Source organism: Pagrus pagrus (assembly GCF_965226575.1).
Source record: "Pagrus pagrus genome assembly, chromosome: 9".
Classification (NCBI taxonomy): Eukaryota; Metazoa; Chordata; class Actinopteri; order Spariformes; family Sparidae; genus Pagrus; species Pagrus pagrus.
In genome coordinates this window covers 21,362,482-21,378,805 of record NC_140193.1, presented here as the reverse complement: position 1 = coordinate 21,378,805, position 16,324 = coordinate 21,362,482, and the positions used below count along the sequence as shown (strand labels likewise).

The window sequence follows — 16,324 nt, the reverse complement described above, 5'->3', positions numbered from 1 at the left end:
TTGTACTTGTATTTTTACACTGTGGTATCGCTTTATAACTGAAGTAAAAGATCTGAGTTCTTCCTCCACAATTGTAAAAAATACAACAGAGTAAAACATTAAGTATTTTCCTCCAAAATATTGTGGATTAGAAGTAAAAATGAGATGGAAATGGATGTACTCAGGTTTAGAGTAAATAATCCACAATTTCACAAGGGGTACTCCTGTCTGAGAGTAATTGTCTTATCATATGGTTTTACTTCACATCTCTGCCTGGAGAAAAAACTCCAACCAGACTGTTAAAACATACAGTGTAAGATTTTCTTTAAAGGGCAACTGGTAACATCCAACACAAGGTGGCGTAGCCTGCACACCAGACTCGACCTGTGCTTTAACCAGCTCTGACTTTCCTGTCACAGACCTGCAACTCTTTTCTCATTGTTTTTAACTTTATTTGCATTATCTATATTCAGCTGGTTTTAATCCCTGCTTTTTATTATCATTATTATTATAGTATCTTATTCCCCATCTTACTTTACATTGATTATGGCACTGTGTCCCTGTTTTTATGTCCATTCGATATCGTTGTTATATGAAGTACTTGGTGGTTATAATCTTTTTGCTGCTTTGAGTCGAATTTCTTGTATAAAATTATATATTCAAATAAAATGATTATTGCTATTTCATCTGGAAATGGGCTGTCACACTGAATACAGGATGAATCAGAGATGTCCAAGGATGCTGTTAACACCTGTGTTGGCAGAATTCTGTTGTTTTAATTTTTTGACATTGTATCATATTGAATTTAAGAGGTAAACTGGTTTTTGATACCTCACATTTCATCCATCTGCCCTGTGATGGCAGGAAATCCATTAACCTTTGCAGTAACCCACTTCAGATAAAACAAAGAAACTGTTTGGATTGCAAGTGAAAGTTGAAACTAGTGTCGCTCGGGAAACTGGTGTCACCGAAACTTAAAGAGTGGCCCCTGAATGGGCCGCAGACACAGCTCCACGCCCCACCCTCCTCTTACCGGCTCCAGGTGAGAGCCAATCGGAGCGGCGCGCGGGGCCGCACCCAGCCTGTATCGGAACTCGTGGACGCGCCGCAGGTAAACCACAGGTGCGTCGCCCCGCAGTTTGAAGGAGAGCCAGCGGGAACACACACAACTGTGAGCTGTGAAGGGACCCCAATTAAGCTCAACACCGGTGGAGAAGAAGACGGAGGAGTGAGAACATGCGAGGACATTAATATTTTTAAGAGAAGAAGTTTGACTTTTCCTTTTTTTCGCCTCAAGGTTGGATGGAGTGATTGATAATCACGTCAGATTGGATTACCGTGTGGGGGCTGTGTTTTTTTGTGCGAGATGGATTTATACTTTTTTAGACGAGCAGGAGTTTTACTCCTTGTTTTCACTTTGTTAAGTCTTCTGCATGGCTCCAGAGGAGAGGTCCCACCCAGACCAACCACCGGGGTCACGATTTTGCCCCCGATTAAGCCCGATGACGGCCCCCAGGCCTTTCCAGACGCGGATAAGGCGAATTTACCAGTGTTTACAATGGATTACATAAGAATACAGATCCCATTCGAAATCACTCTTTGGGTGCTGCTGGCTTCATTCGCAAAGATTGGTGAGTAACAGTAACATGCCCAAGCTGTCAATAATAGGTGTGGATGCAGGTGAGTGCTTCTTTCTTCTTTCTCAACTAAACTCTCCTTCCTCAGGTTTCCATGTGTACCACAAGATCACCATCTGGGTGCCAGAGTCGTGCCTTCTCATCAGCATTGGTCTGATTGTGGGTGGCATCATGTTCTCTGTCCATGAGGAGCCTCCTGCTGTGCTCTCCAGCAATGTCTTCTTCCTCTACATGCTGCCCCCCATCGTCCTGGACTCTGGCTACTTCATGCCCACCCGGCCTTTCTTTGAGAACATCGGCACGGTCAGTTTCCTCAGCAAGATACACCTTCTTGGTCTCCTGTAAAGACATTAATTTGACACTTTCCTGTCTGTGTCTGCAGGTGTTGTGGTTTGCAGTGGTGGGGACTCTGTGGAACAGCATCGGCATCGGCATGTCTCTGTTTGCCATATGCCAGATCGAGGCGTTCGGTGTGCAGGACATCAACCTGCAGGAGAACCTGCTGTTTGCCACCATCATCTCGGCTGTGGACCCCGTGGCCGTGCTGAGCGTGTTCGAGGACGTGTCTGTGAACGAGCAGCTCTACATCGTGGTGTTTGGGGAATGCCTCTTCAATGATGCTGTCACTGTGGTGAGTAGCCTGAGATAGAGACTATAAAAGTGCGTTTGATTTTGTGCAGGTTTGTGGGATTTGTAGGCATCAGTTGCACTTAAACTAGAGCTGAGACTTGCTGCAACATGCTGGCCTGCTTTGGATGCCTCAGGGCTGCTGCTTGTTATGAAAACATGCCGAGCGAGGTGCCATCGCAAGTGGCATCGCTTGGGGCAATGGGGTGTATCTCAGTAACCAAACACACCTTTGTTCAGTTTAGTTTAGCACAAAATAAGGATACACACACATTCAATAAATAAGACAGCAGTCACAGCGCAGGACAGGAAAGAAGCCTAAAAAAGGCTTACTCGGCATCCTCCCTCTATTCAAACAAATAGAAAAATGATGTTGTTGTTCATCAAAAACAAAATAAGCAACACATCGCTTGAATAATGAACACAAAGCACAAGCAAACACTGTGAAAACTAAAATAAGTAGATACGTTCAGCCAACATAAGCATTTCACGCTGGTTTAAAAGTGCACTATGTAGTTTTGGGGAAGAGATTTTAATCAGAAGAGAAAGATCTCCATTGACTGATTTGTTTTTTTTTTAAGCTGAATAAACAAACCGACCTTAAAGGACAACTCAGCTTCATACTGTTTTACTTTGTTTATATTTGGCGGACCCTGCCACCTCTCTAGCTTCAAACAGTGTTCTGGGGACCTTATTTTCCTCTGAGAGCAGCTTGTTTATTCAGTTATGGAAAAAAAACATTTCTGAGTTTGTTTTACTACCTCATTAATATTGTAATCTTTAAAATTCTGTGTTCAAATTTCTTCAAAACTACATAGTGCACCTTTAAAGATGAAATACGGCGCAGTGATATGTGCTTAAAATAGTATCACAATATTTTAGGCTATATCGTGATACAAGATATGTATCTTTTGAGACCTTCTCAAAAGCACTTCATAAATGCTTGGACTGGGGCATAAAATCAAGTTTCACAATATTTTTACAGTTTTGTTGGGCGGCTCTCATACCAGGATAACGACTATAAAATCAGTTCATTGCCCAGCCCTGTTTTCACTCATTAAACACAAAACAAGCAAACAATACATAGTGTAAACGATATATACACAAAACCCACAAGCAAACAAACAGTAGTAAAAAAAAAAAAGAAAGAAAATGCAAAGAAAAACAAACAAACCTAGAGTTAGTAGATATGTACAACCAACAGAAAGATTTTACTGTATGGTTCAAGATAAAATGAAAAAATGTTTGAACTTTAATCTAAATGCTGTCACAGATAACGATTTCAGTAAAATATTCAATAAATTCCATTGTTGTGGGCCTTTTTGAATTTGACAACCCAAACAAACCATGTCCAGATGTACTACAATAAGGTAAATGGAAATCATTCTTTAGCCTTGTTGAATATGAGCGGAAATCTGATGATAAAATCAAAAGAATGTAAAAAGTATCTGGAAGATCTTGCTAGCAATAAACATAAACAAGCATGTTTAAAAGACATAGGCAACAGTGAGAGGAGCAGATGGATCTTGTCTGTTCAAATGTGAAATCATTCTCAAATTACATGTAATTCAGGGAGATAAGATTGATAAGTAGCCGCCTCTACAGTGCTGCAGTAGCTGACATAGGGACAAATGAGACTATAATAGAGTTAAATGAGAAGAAGGTTAAAGGGTTGTTAAAAGTTCATTTATTTGTCTAAGCTTGTTAAACGAAACCGAGTTTGAATTATGTTACGTAAGAGAAAAAAAACCAGAATAAACTGTTTTATACAGTTGGGTGTGGAGGATGAGGAGAGAAGCTGCTCAATAGTCTCGTGGTATGGCAGCAGATACTTGTGTATCTTTTGCCGGAACGAAAAAGATTTCAATTTTCATTTTTATTGTCATTCTACAACACAGAGTTTTCGACAACAAACTGCAAGTTGCAAACACTTTATGTTACACAAGACAAAACCTTTTTAAGATGTAGTGTTGAGGATGAGTTCAGGAGTCTCACAGGCTGAGGAAGGAAGCTGCTCTGTAGTCTGTCTCTTGCTAGGCGGCAGCAGGGTGAACAGACTGTAGTTTTAATATACCAAGGTTCACTCAGGGGTCTTTACATGTGGAGAGAGAAAGCAAAGAGACAAAGTTAAACAAAAACAAAATTAAAAAGAAAAATATCTACTGCCCAGGTTATTTTACACAGACCTGAGGGCAGCGTTTTGCTCTACACATCAGAATCACACATATATTTAATCATGGAGCCGCTCCTAACTCCACCCACCAGTCGAGGCCCAGTTTGGTCCCTTTTAATTTCAAGACTGCTATTATATGAAATAGAAGATCGAGTTTCATGTGTCCGAAGCTTTTCTATTCTCTCTCTAAAGGCTCAGCTCAGGTTTCTCCTGATACTGAACTATTTTGTTCACTCTCTTCTGGGTTAGTGTGCATGTATGAGAACACAATGCGTGGGAGGCAACGGCTGTGATCTGGCAAGATGGCCGAAGAAAGATGTGACTCAAACATGGAAGTGAAGGAATGTTTTTAAAGACACATAAAACAGATGTGTCCTCAGACCTGAGCGCTATACTTTTTGAAAGCTTGTTTACTTAGATGTCGCCGAACCAGTTTGTGAGGTCACCTTTGCATTCGGCTGTATGGGAGGAGTTAACACACACACAGGATTGTTTGAAATTTGACAGAAGCGAGCTCTACTCAAGTTTCCCCCTTCGCCCTCTTTTTATTGTGCTTAACCACACCTTCCTACTTAACCCACCTACCTACATTAAGTTGTCCTTACCTTTGGTGTGGCGAGCCTTTTGTTTAGTACACAGTAGCAGAGCTGAAAAGTGCAGACAAACATTTACTCAGGAGACTGGCTGAGCCCAGGCGTGGTCTGTACAGAGAGCCTCGTGTTGCAGATTTCATCAGACACGATATAATATTTGCCAAAAGTGCAAGTGCTTCTGTTGAGCACTACATTCACTAATTAGCTGAGTAACAGTGCCAGGTTATCGTCTGTATCCTCGATATGCAAATTTCAAACAGGGAACTGGTCTTGTCTTACTCTGCACGCAGATCTGCTTTCGATAAATGGACCAATCAGTTCCTGGTTGGCTTGTTTCTGATCTTTCAGAGGCTTGTCAACCCTGGTGTTTGACTGGCTTTCAGGTTCTGTGTTTATCTCATAAACAACCAATCCAAAACCAACAATGGATTTATCCCACTAACAGGTGTTGTCTGTGTAACCAGCACCTGACATAGTGCATTCTGCTGTGCCGTAGAGTTTCACTGATGATTAGTGACTTCAGTGAGACACAGTGCGCAGTGGATGCATTTGATTTTGAATTATGTTATTCATAAATGCAGTGCTTGTTGGGTCGAAGTAATAAAGCACATAACAGAAAATGGAAATACTTAAGTAATGTACTTAAGAATTGTACTAAAGTTTGTAAATACTTTTTAAGTATTTATATGTATGAAGGACTTTTTTAAACACTGCTCCTGTGGGAAACTTGATCCTGCATAGTAGCAACTTGCTAGTAACATTAAGACTCTTTCCAAATGAGACACCACAACTTTCCTGCCAGTAAACTGTGACGGAGCGATTGTCTCTGAGCACCATAAAGTTCCACCTACTCTCCATCCAAAAGCTTCTTTCTTTCTCTCACACCCGTAGAGGAAAGATTGAAGGAAAACGTTGCCCTTGTTCATTTTCAGAGTCAAAGGCAGAACAGAAAGTTGCTCTGGCAAAAGCTCCTTCTCTGTGAGTCACTCAGTGTTCTTGTTGAAATGAGATTATCAAATTGCAAACAGTGCCGAGTAAATATTTCAATAAATCACTGTTATCTGCAAATGTGTCATTAGAGGCCGCAGCCCCTGACACCACCCATGACCTCTCACACTGGTGTGTGTGTGCACATGCATGCGTACAAAGCTGCACTGTGTGTCTGCATGTGTTAACATGTGCGCAATGTTTTTAGGTGCTGTACAACATGTTCAACTTTGTGGCGGACATGCCGGTAGTGGAGCCGGTGGATGTGTTCCTGGGGGTGGCGAGGTTCTTCGTGGTCGGGCTCGGTGGGATGGGTTTCGGCATCCTGTTCGGCTTCGTGGCCGCCTTCACCACGAGATTCACCTCCAGGGTCCGAGAAATCGAACCGCTCTTCATATTCATGTACAGCTACCTGGCCTATCTGGTGGCCGAGCTCTTCGCCATCTCGTCCATCATGGCGTGAGTAGATTTTAAAATTTTTCCAGGTACAGTTTCAACGCTGAAAGACACATCAGAAAGACGGCTGTCCTTTATGTTTTTCTGCAGCATCGTGACCTGCGCCCTCACCATGAAGTACTACGTGGAGGAAAATGTTTCCCAGCGTTCCTGCACAACCATCCGCCATGTGGTCAAGATGCTCGGCTCCATCTCCGAGACCCTCATCTTCTTCTTCCTGGGAGTGGTCACCATTACAACAGAGCACGAGTGGAACTGGGGCTACATCCTGTTCACACTGCTGTTTGCTTTTGTATGGAGAGGTCTGGGTAAGGAGAGGGCAGAGGGTATCTGGGTCGTGGTGGAGGTCAGGTTTTGTTTGAGTCGGCTTCTGTTGGTTTTGTTGAAGGATTAAAGGTGCCTTGTGGAGTTTTTGACCACTAGTGCCATTTTTGCAACAAAATGTGCGTGTATATGCAGGTTTTCAAACATGAGTTATGAGTGAACGGTAGAATTTTGCATCATAAAACCAAAACTTTGAGCTGAAACATGCTCCAAAGCTTGTAACTGAACTCGTCTGTAGGTTCACGACTACAAGCAACTCTTTCATGATACGCATTGACACTTAAAAAATATTTAATGCGGCTTTAAACTTTACTAAAGCATGATGACATTTTTCTACCCTGCCTTTCCAGGTGTCTTGGTGCTGACTCAGATCATTAACCCTTTCCGCACCATCCCATTCAACATGAAAGATCAGTTTGGTCTGGCCTATGGCGGCCTGCGAGGTGCGATTTCATTCGCCCTGGCCTTCACTCTTCCTGAAAACATCGTCCGCAAGCAGCTCTTCGTCACTGCCACCATTGCTATCATCCTCTTCACTGTCTTTCTTCAGGTAAGAGAGCGTCCGCATGGTTACATTCAACACATTGTACACAGCTGTTTGATGTGAATCATTTGTCATTCTAGCTCATATTAGTGTGGTATACAGTATATATGAGTGATTTTGAAGTCGCTATAAGAGGGAAACAGACAAGTTCAATCTTTATATATGGATGATGCCCATTCTTGTCATGTTCATTTTCTGGTTCTGCAGAATTTCTGATCTCTCTGCCTCGCCTCTCCACAGGGCATCAGCATTCGACCTTTGATTGAGTTCATCAACGTCCGCAGAACGAACCGCAATCTTGACACCATTAACGTAGAGGTTCACTGCAGGGTAAGCTGCTGATTGAAATTGTTGTAAATGTAGCCGACAGTGTGGTTTATGCATACATTTCTAAACTGGTCTCCCTTTGCTCTCAGCTCATGGATCACACCATAGCTGGCATAGAGGACCTGTGTGGACAGTGGAGCCACTTCTACTGGAAGGACAAGTAAGAGTCTGCTTATCAAACAAAACGCTTTTACTTTATACTCCTGTACAGTCATGATCTGCAAAATGTCGCCTGGCTGACTCCATTTTAAAGTAGTCACTGGCTCGTGTTGTTAAGTTTAAGGAGCAAGAATCTGCAGTGAAACTGGAGGATTGATGTCAGTTTTAGTTTACCTGCTCTCAGTTTCTCTCTTTGTGGTTTTGTTTGACAATGCTATTGTTCGCTCTGGGACTGTGTGGGAATGTTGACAGCCAGTAAGACACTGGAGTCGTGTTCAGCTTCCGGCATCAGCAGTTTACTTCATTCCTCTTAGCCTTGTATGTTAATGTACGTACTTTAATTAAATTAATGTGTTATGTTACACATTTTGTGTTTTGAAACACCTGCTGAGACTATCTATCTAAAAACAACTCTTCTTTCTCCTCCCTCTGTGATTAGTTTATTTAAAATCTAAAGATTTATTCACCTTTTTTTGTGAAAAACCCAACTTAGGTTGTAACACTGTAGAGGATAACACTGAGTTTTGTTAATGTGCACCATATCTGGTCAAATATGGACTATATATATCACAAGGACATATTTTATACTTAGATACCAGATACATCTTGTTTTTGTCATGTATGTGGTCCAAATATGACCTCATTCATTTCTGAAAATATCTGAACGTGATATTTTTCTAGAAAACAAATATCTGTTTAATCAGTATCTGGCATGACATGAACTCCAGATTCTAGTGGTTTGCAAATGATCCATTTCTGGCAGTTTGGTTTCCTCCGAACATGAAATCTGTGACTCTCACGTTTAGAGAGTATTACTGTGGATATCATCATATTTAGATCATATCTTGGTATATTTAGCCAATAATATTCTTGGTATGCAGTTGTTATAAACCTACAATATGTCATAAGCCCAGTGATATATAATAGTCAGTGTTCACTTAATATTAAGACATGTCAACTGATCTATATCTCTCTATTATATATTATACATTTTATGTATAATGGTAGGAATCAATGGTACTTTATAGAACTACAGTTTTAAAGCAGCTTCCTCTATAGTCCAAAACATGTTGTATAGAATATATATTGTTTAATACACCGTTATGTTACTGACATACATACAGTATAAAAAAACATAAAAAGAAAAGTAGTCTTGTACGCAGTCTGCATCATAGTGTCCATACTCACGTACAATATTAACACTTTGAGCAGATCAAATACTTACATACAAAGCTTAAATATTGTACATGTTTATTTATGTATGTATTTTGATTTCTATAGAGGGCTGACACACTTTCCTCCTCTAACCTCTGTTTTTACTTGTCTCTTCACGACTTTTTTTCTCTCCAGTGTCCTTCCTCTTCCTCATGTTGACACATTCCTCATGCTTGTCTTGTCAGACGGGTTCCTCAAGTCTCAGAATGCAGATTTTTAACAAGTCAAAACAAGCTGTGCGCTCGACTGTACAGAGACACGCAGAGCCGTTAGAAATTGTTAAGACAGTGACATAATTGTTTTGGCTTTGTACCAAGGTGTACACTGCATTTACAATGCAGCAATGTAGTCCACAAAACATTTCTACAAAATACAATCAAACTAATTCATCACGTGCAAAGAAACTAAAGTTTCACAGCAGCAGAACTAGATGAACTGATATACTGTATATTATATAGTCACTTTTAAAAACAAGATTACTATATAAGCTTCCACTTTACACAAAACCAAGTATATAAGCTAAAATAAAAGGTGATATGTGCTATATGTGCCAACATAAATGGCAACTTAAGTTAGGACACAAGGAAGATGCATTTAAATTTAATGCAAAAATTGCACCTGAACAAATTGATGATGGTTTTTAACTCGTCCATTTACTTTCTGACCTCTAAAGTTAGTGGTTGTCCTCTAAAAAGGGCTAGAATTCTTACACCCTTCATCAGATTTGCAACTCTCCAAACTAAAGTTGCGGGTCAGTAATCTCTGTTTTTCTTATTGTCAACAAATCCCATGAAAACACAAAAATCTACTGACTTAACCCCATCAACAAGAATTGTTTGTGTAGCCAAAGCCTGATATAATTAACTCCATTGTTGTCCAAACTATTAAAAACACATCGATGAGCCACACCGCTGCACTCGCTGACATGTTCTTTATTACGAACACGTTGTTGGTTTGAATCTTTTCAGAGCGTCTGTTGACAATAAGAATAATATATAATAACGCCAACCTTATTATTAAGCTGTCATCATGTCCCTGTTATTATATTTTTCTTCCTGCACTGTACATGGCTGGATATTTTGCACACAAACTGATTCTTGTAATCCCATTACTTCTCTTCACGTCAGATTTATGAAGTTCAACAATCGAATCCTGCGGAAGATCCTGATCCGAGACAACCGGGCAGAGTCTAGCATCGTGGCGCTGTACAAGAAGCTGGAGCTGCAGAACGCCATGGAGATCCTGGACACAGTGTCCGGAGACATCAGTGCTGCTCCGTCCATTGTCTCTCTCTAGTATGAAACCTTCATCTCTGTCTCTTTGTTTTACTGTCACACCACCTCCTTATTGTCTGTTCAGATCAACGCGGTAGAGATGTTGATGTTTTCTCTAAATATCCGTTTTCATCTGTCTTTTAGTGAGGAAAAGAAAAGCGCTGCTAAACCCAAGAAGAAGTTCAAGGCTGCTGACCTGAAGGACATGCACGACATCCTGTCCAAGAACATGTATAAGATCAGGCAACGGGTGAGATACACCACTCTGTCAGCAGCTGCGTGCACACCACTCTGCTACATTAATTTTATTTTTACCAGGCAGTTGTTGATACTAAGTACTAATATTCAGGTTCCAATTGTCGGTACAGTATTGAGGTATTTGTACTCAACCTGACTCCATTTTATGGCTACTTTATACTTCTAATCTTCTACTCCATACATCAGACAGGTTGAAGTAGTAGTTACTTTTCAGATGATTATTTTTTTATTAAAATACATAATATAAATTTATTAGATACAGTACATTGTAAATAATTAGACCAGTGACAGCTTTGGGCCCATTGTCAGATTTCACCTCTGTACTTCGCACATTGTTTCATTTCAACTGTTTGAGTCTTAAAGAGGTCAAATTATCCAATATTTCACAAAAATAGAAAGAATTAGAGAAAAATCAAAATAATTACCACAAATTTGTGCAGAAACGTAATTTGTCCCTCATCAATCATACCACCACCCGTCAGATTTATCGGTAGTACTTAAGGTAATTAAGGTCCTTCTAATACACATTAGTTCACAGGTAATAAGGCTCTTATAGTCCGTATAACATGCATAACAAGTGTTAGATTGTTAGTCTGGTAGCTGCAAAAAGCATAGTTAACTGTTAAAGTGCATAATAAAGCTTATACAATACAGCTTTTATTAATATTCTTAAAGTGTAACTAAACCCCCAAACCACTTTTTTCTGCTGAAAACAAATGCATTTGGGTATGAAGTAGTGTTGTTGATGTATTCTGGTCTAACTCTTGACATTTTAGTCAAAAGTATTTCAATTTGGTGTATTTTGTTGTAAAAATGTAAGAGTGACTGCCCTCTATGGGTTGAAACCTGGCTATTACAATTGAATATTGCTATTGGCTGAGATGGAGGCCGATGACGTTTTGGAGGCAGCTTACATCACGAGCCACCACTGTTCGCCCCGCCCCTCTGTGTGTGTTTTTGTGTGTGTAGTGGTGGTGGTGTGGGAGGGGAGGGGGCTCTGTTGGAGGCTGCACAGAGTGACTGGACGTGTCTTAACTGCTCCTGGAGCCCCGCCCACAATCAAGGCGTTTTTTGAATTTCCAGCCCAGATGCACCTCAGCCAAAACCTAGGGGTTTAGTTACACTTTAAGCTGTCTATAAAATATTAACACGTTTCTTCTAAGTGCTTATGAATGTCTTATAACATTATATGTTGAAGCCCTTAAAATGACATTAAAACACACTTGGAATGACTTTTTGTCAAGAAATTTAAATATTTTAATTGCATGACTGATAGGACACACGTCACATTTTCCTGAACATCCCTTTAACAAACAACTGTTCAGCAAACAAAGCTGGACAGTGATCAAGGAGATGGCAGTGAAAATTCAAGGGGTTGATCAGCGGACCAGACACCTTCCTCCCGCAGGTTCTGTAGATGGGAACCTCATCTCCCTGTTGTTCTTTGTCACCAGACAGTTTTTTCAAGTTACTTATGTAAACGATGGTCTTGATAATGGAAATCCCAATGATCCAGTTTTTATCACGACCTACAATAAAATCTTATATTGACCCATCTCTAATTACCCATTAATCTTGTGATCCTTTGAGGGGGCACAAATCCTAAAGTAAACTATATATAATGAAGTTAAAACTATCTCCACATCGACTAACAATCTAATAATGTCAAATACAAAATCATCACGGGCCATTTCTGCAGATACTTTAAGTACATTTTAATGATAATACATATGCATGTTTACTTAAATGGCAGTAATGCAGGACTTTCACACATTATAGTGTATTTATTGTTGTGCTGGTCTCCAAATGCTTCCAGTCTTCATTCATTTGCGTTTTGCTGTTGTTTTAGTAAGCTTCCAGCTGCTTACAGGACATAGAGTGGTGTGAAATCTGAACTCTTGTTTGTCTTGAATGGATCAAAAACAGTTGACCAAGCTGAAAATGTTCCAACTACTAAAATGAAGCCACATGCTTCTCTTTTAACAAATACACTAGTTGAGATTTCCTTTGTATACTTAAAGGCAGCAGCGGCTTGAAAAGACGAGAGCACAGCATCAAATTCTTTCACTTAAAATCATGTGAGCTGAGGCATATTTGTCTGTAATTGGCTGGAAGTTGAACAGTTGCCATTTTCATCCCTGAAACTGGAAAGATTGTTTTCTGTGACGCCTTGCTCAAACACAACGATGTGATGACTCCGAGCACTGAAACCGGGAGCTGTTTTGCATGGCCACAGACTGCGGTTGGCAGTACTTTTCCATTGGTGACATGACATCACCCTTTTAGAAAGCGCACGGAGACGCTTTGATGTTCAGACAAATAGGGAGCATGTGCTTCTGTTCTTGGGTAGACAAATTGTCTGATTATCTTGAAAGTCCCTCTCTTCAGGTCTCTCACCCCTCTGCTCTGCACATGTAACGGTTCTGTCTGGTGTTGTGTTGTTTTTCTGACATCCTGAGCACTTAATTCGGGAAAATAGTCACATATTCCCTCTTAAAACTCATATCACGCTAGAGTCGTTGAATTTAATCAGTGTTTACTCAAGGTTTTTAGTTATTTGTATCAGATGGGAAAGCTAATTTCACTGTGAACAAAAGAGAATTAAATTAGTTCCTGTTCTCTTAGCCTGTTGACCTCTTGTGAAATAGAGAAGAGCTAATGTTTTCACAATGACAACCTTTACAGCGTTTGAAAGGCGGTTATGTTTGTTCGAACTATTAGCTGCAGGACAGAAAGAACTATGTTGACAATGATGGGTGCTCTGTGTGGAGGAAGTTAGTGTGGCTACTCCAAATAGAGACACACAGACCCTTACAGCTCAGACAGGTGTGGCCGGTTTTGGTTGAGTTATCTGAGCTTTAAAGAATGCTATCTCCCCTCAAAGCATCTTAACGGCCTCTTTTGTCTCAGCCTTTGTCAGCGAGGTTAGCGACCCAAAGGTTGAAGCATTGTGACTACCTGTGGGCTGACTTTATTACAGACAAAAAAAGGTCCAAAATGGTGGAGCCTGCTGTGTGATGTTGTGTGTTAAATGTTGTATCCTTAATAACGTTTTGTTTTTTTAAACCAGACGGTGGCATTCAAACGCAAGCATGCCGTTCCCAATGATGACCAAACAAGGGAGATACTGATCAGACGTCACGCCAGCATCCGCCGAAGCCTCCGACCTGGCAGCTTTCAGACAACGGTAAGCAGGAATACTTAATACTTACTCTCATTAGAAGAAGGTTGATTATCTTTTGACTACACTGAGATGAGAGAAACCAAATCAAACATAAGTTTCACTTTCTTTATCCAACCCCTTGCTCATCATTCCTCCTTTTCTCTGTCATTCTGCTGCTTCGTTCCCATGTTATTCTCAGGTGGTGCCCAAATCTCATAAGTATTTCTCTCTTCCTGCTGGGAAAAGTCTGGATTCTAAGTTTCCTCCTGGGAGGCTGAGCTACACAGGTAAGACTCTTAAACCACCAACCCCTTAACATCTAATGTTCCCCTTTAATTTCACTTTAAACTGGCAATAGACAAGGTTTCTGCCTCAACATATCATTAAGACTTAGGTTTTGATTGCACAATGTAACAACTATAGAATAATGATCATCAACGTTCACTTTTTTGTCTGCTTTCACATCTCCATTAGAGACTAAATGAATGAATAAACCTACATTTTGTCCTCTGTTGTTGGTAGTTGCTACTCTGAGGAAACCGAAAGCAATCCAGTTTGTCTTTGCGATAGCGACGCCAACAGTAACACCACTTTGAAAGAGGGATAAGCTGCCAATTTTAGATTAAGCTTTTGACTGTAACTCACAGCCCTTCTCAGCAAATGGACCTTGCTCAGGTGTTAATTTGTGGAACTTAAACCTGCAGTGTTGAACTTTTGTCTCCCCCTTGTGGCAGTTTCTCTGCCATAAACTCTACATAGTTGGTGTAGCACCTCCCCTCTTCAGTTCAAAAATGTTGCCAAAAATGTAGCTACAGGTGAGCCAGTGCAAGGTGTCTCCACAGACACCTCATTTAAAAACTCTGGTAAAATACTGAGAGATTTATCTGTACAGGCCTAATCAGCAATGTGTGAACTCATTTGGGAATGACTTTGAATGTAAAAGACGTTCATTTGCATGTAAAAGTTCTGTACTCCAGCTTTAAGACTCGACAACTATTGTCATCTATTGGATGGACTACCATGAAATTCATAATTCTCATAGGATTAAGCATTCTGACTTTGGTGATCCCGAATTTACCTTAAGCACCATCGTATTTGTTTAAGATTGAACTATCTAAACAACTATTACATAGATTGTTAAAACATGTAGCCTTTTCTTTTTATATATTTTCTTTTTCTATATGTATAACGTTTGTGTTCCCCTGACTTCTCTTTGGTGCTACATCAGGCAAGAAAGTTTTTATTTATCCAGTACTGCAATACTCACTTGCAATACTTGCGACCTGTCCACCAGAATTTCAAATAAAGTTATGTAGTTTTGAACATTGTATGATTGCATGACACAAGTTGTGATGACTGATCCACCGGCAGGCCAGTGAGGTCTGAAATTTAATTCTGTACCCACATTTTCTCCTCAAGGACCTTTCCACTGTTTTTTACACACAGTTATAATATAATATAACAATATAATATAATATTAAATATAATGTGGTGTGATGTCATGATAAAATTAACTTAATTTCTTTATCATTTTCTCCATGTGTCTTAGATGAACAGGAAACAATGTCCGAGGTGGCGTACCCCTCCAGTCGCTCTCGGTTTCAGCAGCCTGCACGCTCCTCCTCCAGAGCCATGATGCCTCTGCGCAGGTTGGACACCCTACAAGAGGCGCCCTCTGTTGACAAACTGGACGAAAACACAGGTCGGACAGGACGTGGCATGTCCAGAACAAAGTCCTCCTCCAGTGATTCCCGCGTTCCTGCCCCTCGCCGTCACCTCCACCCCTCTGCTGACAGTGACAGCGGCTCAGCGGATAATTTAAGAAATGGGCAACATGAAGTGGAGGAGGAGGAGGAGGGGCAGCAGCCTGCGTCTCCACCTCCAGCCTGGGCTGCTGAACCCAGAGACAACGCAACACAAAACCCTCTGCTCAGACGACCTCAGTGGAACCCGAAGAGGATGTAAAAGAGTCCCTGGGCTCTCAGAGAGCAGCTGGACTGCCACAGACTGAGTCTCAGGATCTCAAGCAGCTCCAGGGACTCTACATAAAACTGGAGGTCCCTTCATTTCTTATTAGAGGTGAACCACCTTCCAAATGAGCCAAACTGGACTCTCACACATTGAAGTCCGAGGCCAGAGTTCAGTGCACTATAGTGAAGAAACTGAACTGTCATTGACAGACTTTGTAGTTATTTCAACCACGTTCACATCGATGTGATTTTAAATGTTTCATCTTCCCGCATGAGCTTTTAAATGTTCAGACAATTTTATTTAAACTATTTTATTTTGAATTATTTCTTAATCCTTAGATGTATATATGATACTTTTTTGTATTTAATTGCCTATTGTGTGTGTGACAGTCGTATGATTGATGACAAGGTTTTGTGTATAGGCCATATTAGTTTAACATGAGGAACTATTGCTGTGTAGTACAAAGTACTCTGGAAGCATTTTGTATGTCTGTTACGCTGATGGACCTAAATCTGGGCCCAGTTCATTTTCTTTTATCGTAATAAATTTTTTGTTGTTGAAAGCTGTTATCAAGCACTCTCGATTACACCTCTGATACAATGTGGGTTTCTAAATGTGACACTGAAGGCACTGCTGG

General features: G+C 40.6%; 1 protein-coding gene across 1 annotated transcript; it reads left to right on the top strand.

The window, feature by feature from the left end:
• The first annotated feature begins 1,118 nt into the window (after nucleotides 1-1,118).
• slc9a2 (solute carrier family 9 member 2) lies at nucleotides 1,119-16,254 on the top strand. The gene is made up of 13 exons (XM_084361688.1): nucleotides 1,119-1,610; nucleotides 1,705-1,919; nucleotides 1,999-2,247; nucleotides 6,205-6,455; nucleotides 6,543-6,760; nucleotides 7,127-7,326; nucleotides 7,561-7,650; nucleotides 7,737-7,807; nucleotides 10,149-10,316; nucleotides 10,440-10,545; nucleotides 13,624-13,740; nucleotides 13,916-14,003; nucleotides 15,266-16,254. The coding sequence occupies exons 1-13, from the start codon at nucleotides 1,346-1,348 to the stop codon at nucleotides 15,679-15,681; spliced, it is 2,454 nt and encodes an 817-aa protein (XP_084217814.1). The 5' UTR covers nucleotides 1,119-1,345; the 3' UTR covers nucleotides 15,682-16,254.
• The last annotated feature ends 70 nt before the right edge of the window (nucleotides 16,255-16,324 follow it).

Coding starts and splice junctions, on each gene's coding strand:
- slc9a2 (XM_084361688.1), top strand. CDS start 1,346: ATGGATTTATACTTTTTTAGACGAGCAGGAGTTTTACTCCTTGTTTTC. Junction 1,611..1,704: donor GGCTTCATTCGCAAAGATTG/GTGAGTAACAGT, acceptor CTCCTTCCTCAG/GTTTCCATGTGTACCACAAG. Junction 2,248..6,204: donor TCAATGATGCTGTCACTGTG/GTGAGTAGCCTG, acceptor CAATGTTTTTAG/GTGCTGTACAACATGTTCAA.